Raw genomic sequence first — 4,628 nt, forward strand, 5'->3', positions numbered from 1 at the left:
TTGAACACAAAACGTCGAATACTGATATTTGAAATAATTTAAAACATGAAAAGAATAGTCGAAATGTGAAATTAAAACCGCCAGTAGGTGACAGCAAGTGACTGTTACTCAGTGAGTCATTGAGATTCAACCGATTCATTCAAACACAGTATTTGACTGCGTTGAGTGAATCACTGAATCATTTAACCAACCGATTCATTCAAACACAGCATTTGACTGCGTTAATGAGTGAATCACTGAATCATTTAACCAACCGATTCGTTAAAAAAGCTGAACCAGTTGAGCTTCTTTTGATCGGGCTGTCGACAAAATTTGGGTAGATTTTTTTTTGTTCGGTCATGTTATTTTAATACATTTGAAGGCGTGTAATTTAAAAAAAGGAGGAAAATTAGACTTAAATTAAACGTGTCTACCTTAATTCTACTGAAGCAGATGGCCTCTGTTGAATCCTCAGTCCAAGAGAAACGCATCTGCAACATTTAGTCATTTTACTAAAAATACGTTAGTTATGGGAATTATGTTGTAATATTTCAGCAAGAGTTTAAAATTTACAATAAACTCAACAGTTTGGTTAAAATTAAGTAATACTAAAACTTGAGTTTTAATAGTGAGGAATACTATTCTGTTTCCAGTAAACACATATAAACACCCTAAAACATGTTTACTTTGGAAGTACAAATATACAGAGAAATTCTATTCAACGGGAATGAATGAGTTCTTAAGCGATTTAGCTCTAATACCAGTTTCTGTACATTCATCACATGCATTGTTATACTAATGTTTGTGCTGCTTCTTTCTCACCATAAATGGTCTTATATTAATGACTTTTAAAAAATGTTTTTGTTTTGAATTTAATATCCTCTCCAGTATGTACCAAGCCAAATAAGAGAAAATACAGCCTTACTGCATAACAGAAATGACCCTAAACGTCTTTCACCATTCATCCATTACTTCAGCATTGCTTCTTTAGTTCTGTCTGTTCTAGATCACTAGTGTCAAATAGTAATCTAATCGTTTAATTAAAACATAAAATCACAGTAACAATCGTGTATTTGCTCTGATGTCATGCTTCGGTTCTACTTATATATAAAATCGTAGGTAAACTGCTTAAGTTTATACTAAAAAATACAAGTTTCCACCATAACAACACATTCTAGAGACACATATTTGTGTTTGGACGAGGCTCGCGCGTCTCAGCAGACTATATCTGAGCGATATTATTCATATTCGTTCTTCTGATGTCCTGTTATCCTGAAATATAAGCTGATTTTACAGCTGGAGCGTGACACATTTACACACAATCAGTCCTAATATGAGTAGTGCCACAAGAACTGTATTTAGAAGAGTTATTCCAAACAAAGGAAGGAAGGAAACTAACATTACAATCTACAAAAAAAGCTATATAGATATGCAGCGGTCGTATAAACGCAGAGGCATGTTTGTGTCACAGATCAGACGAACACAAAAGAAACGAAAAACGGAAACCTCCGGCTCTTCTGGGAGGAGAAAATCTGCAGTCATCCAGTCTCTGTCATGCTTTCAATCAGGTCCTCGCTGGATAAATGGTGAGATCTGAGCATCAGAGACGCCGGCGGGATATTGATGTTACTGTGGGTCATCATCATCATCATCATCATCATCACTACACAAGCACACGACTGAAGAGACTGCCGTATGGACACAAACACAGCAAGTATTCAGAGAGGAATTGTGAAGCCAGCTAACAGATCCGAGGGAACTTCATTCCACTGGTTTGATCCCGTCTGACTTCTGGTCCAGCCGGCTTTTACTGCTCTTCACCATATAAATAAAGTACGTGAGCGTCTCCTTCTCATTGACTGGAATATTGCGGAAGTGACGGCTCACGGTCTGCAGAAGAAGAAAGAGACAGACACCGAACTCATTAGAAAACAGCTCAATGCTGTGTTCTGATTGGCTGACAGACATCACGAGAATCTTCAGAAATAAGCATTAGTGTGTAGAGAAGCTCATTCTCGGAGCAGACGGACCCAACGTTTGTCGTCAATATCAACTAGGGCTGTCCAAATGGCTGAAAAACTACATTTGGATTTTGTACTTCAATATTATCAATATTCAAATTATATTTGAATTTAAAAGACATGATTTCAGCTGGGGGGGGAGCTTTTGGCTTTAAATAATCAAAATAATCATTTTTGCGAGCCCCTTCTTGAATCAGGCGTGTATTTTTTACTGTACAAATAAATGCAGCCTTGTTGAGCAGAAGATAATTATTTTACAACTTTAGAATATATTTCAGATCCCACAGATACAAATCTATTACAGATTTGAACACTATGTGTGAATGTTATAATAAAAGTATTAATATAGCTGCTGTAGTTAATAATCATCATTATTATTGTCTTACTTTATTTTATTTTACAGAACAACCGTAAAATTACAATCCTAAAATTTATGAATGTTGATGGAGCTTTTATTTTGGCGGAAACCTCCAGGAAGACCTCAGTGCTTCTTTTAGTTGACAGAAGATGCAGTGCTGAACGGTCTCTGCCTGTCGGTGCTTGTAATGATTTTTGCGTCTTTCTCCGACAGTTTTAAATACTTTCATACTGCCGACATGTTTGCTGCATTAGTGCGTGTCTCTATTTAATCCCGTCACGTCATTGTTCGGTACAATTTATTCGCTCTTTCTCTCATTCGGTGCATCCCTAACGTATATCATTAATTAAGTTGCTTAAACAATTAGAAACAAAACAGCATCATGCATGCATGTACAGTTTAATACAAAGGACTGAAAACCAATCACAAAGAGTACTTTTTTCAAAGTCTCAAGATAGCTTTTTTAAAAGTTGAACTTAATTTTCCATGGCTTTCTAAACATGCAGCTCTCTTGTGCGAGACGCGAGTGCAACGGTGTTAGATGTCCCTCTAGAAAATGCGATAAATAAATAAATAAACTGCTTGGTTTCCATCTTGATGTAAACATCTTCTCCACATTGATGCTCTCTTTTTCCGCAATATTTTGAATGAACAGCGTAGCAGCGCTGCATCTAGTGGGTTCAGCTGGATAGGCTAAAAAAAAGCATTAAAATGCAATGATACCTACATCGTCATCGCATCTCGTGCGCCACTGATAAAGCTGCCTGACACACACCTAAAATTCAAATTCAACGTTTTTGCATTCGAATGTGGATTTTTATATTAAATTCCACGAATATTCGAATTATGTAACAAAATTTACATTTTTGCGTTGTATGTAAGATCAAGCTCTTCAGAGAGACTCGTGAGAACAGGCTTTGATAGCAATATAAAAATCTATAATAAAATATAGTAATGAGTAAGTGTCGTATTAATGTAAAACCATGTTTAAAGGAAGGTGATGAGATTAGCGAGCGGTGGCGAGGGTTTCTCAGTGCTACCTCTGCGAGCTGGGCTTTGTTGAGGCCCGGTCTGGTCTGGATCTTGTAGTGCCTCTTGTACCGTCTCAGTGTGTTGACCTGAAGCTGGAACAGATCCACCTAAAGCAGGACAAACACACAGATCCCGCTCAGATTCTGGTCCCCAGCAAGTGTTTGGTTTCCCACATTCTGTGTCCAACAGACTAAAGAAACTCATAGATGATTGGAACAACATGTGGGTGAGTAAATGACAGTTTTCATTTTTGGAGGAACCGTCCCTTTAAGAAATTTTTAGAGGAACCGTCCCTTTAAGAAGGTTTTTAGAGGAACCGTCCCTTTAAGAAGGTTTTCGGTGACTCCAGCTCCAGGTGTGGAGCAACATTCACCGCCTGGACACACACAGCTCAGTTTAACCTAAATCAAGTCCGATGCCTCGGCATTCTGCAGCAGAGATTTCTCTAGCCGGTTTTAGGTATATGAACTGACTAGTATGTCCAGTCTTAACTAGTGTCACACATTCCTACACGAAACCTGTGATCAAAACCACAGAGGAACGGCTCCGAACTTTTCTGTGAAGACAAAGTCTGAAACACTGTGTGGAAAAAGTTTACAAGTTCATGCCGTTTCTTGCCGCTGTTCTTATGCGGATATAAAGGCGATCTGAGCTGTGCTGTAATTATATTACACTAAACACCTGCTGGAACATCACTTCTGTGTCTCATCACGATCACACATCTTCTCACAGATCTGCACGCATGCATGTGGAACACAACACCATAAACCTGCTATGTCTGGCTCAGTCTTTACCGTAGTAAGCAGCTGGAGCAAACCCAGTCACAGCAGCACCAGGACAAATATAAAAGGACAAAGAGCATGAACATACAGATGAATCCTGGTTTACCTCTGGCACTTCAGCATCGTGATCGGGTGATTCTCCTCCGTCGTCGCTGGTCTTCCTCTTGCGCTTGTTGCGAACGCTCTGGATGAAGTTCTTGTGGAAATCACAGATGTACAAATGCCGAACCTACAGGGAAAAATGGTGCGTGTTAGAAAACTGAATTCTAGATTACAGAACGTAGAACTGATAACTATATCAAGAAAACACTATCTGATGTCTTCAGTGCGATTTATATGCCATAAAATGACATTTAGCAAACTAAAGGCAAGCACATTCTGGCCAATGCAGCAGTGAAGCGTATACTAGTGTGTGTGTGTGTGTGTGTGTGTGTGAGAGAGAGAGTGACTGTGTGT

The 4,628-nt window shown here is 38.7% G+C and overlaps 1 protein-coding gene across 1 annotated transcript in view; it reads right to left on the minus strand.

Annotated features, from left to right (window-relative positions):
* Positions 1–992: 992 nt before the first annotated feature.
* sap30l (sap30-like) overlaps positions 993–4,628 on the minus strand; it is a 3,958-nt gene continuing 322 nt past the window's right edge. Inside the window, exons 2-4 of the mRNA XM_016460305.1 lie at positions 4,279–4,401; positions 3,399–3,497; positions 993–1,869 (exon numbers count right to left, since the gene is read on the minus strand). Of these exons, the coding sequence (XP_016315791.1) occupies positions 1,741–1,869; positions 3,399–3,497; positions 4,279–4,401 (351 nt within the window). The 3' untranslated portion in view covers positions 993–1,740. The remainder of the gene's footprint in view (positions 1,870–3,398; positions 3,498–4,278; positions 4,402–4,628) is intronic.

This window comes from Sinocyclocheilus anshuiensis, unplaced genomic scaffold, assembly GCF_001515605.1.
Source record: "Sinocyclocheilus anshuiensis isolate Anshui unplaced genomic scaffold, SAMN03320099.WGS_v1.1 scaffold2749, whole genome shotgun sequence".
Classification (NCBI taxonomy): Eukaryota; Metazoa; Chordata; class Actinopteri; order Cypriniformes; family Cyprinidae; genus Sinocyclocheilus; species Sinocyclocheilus anshuiensis.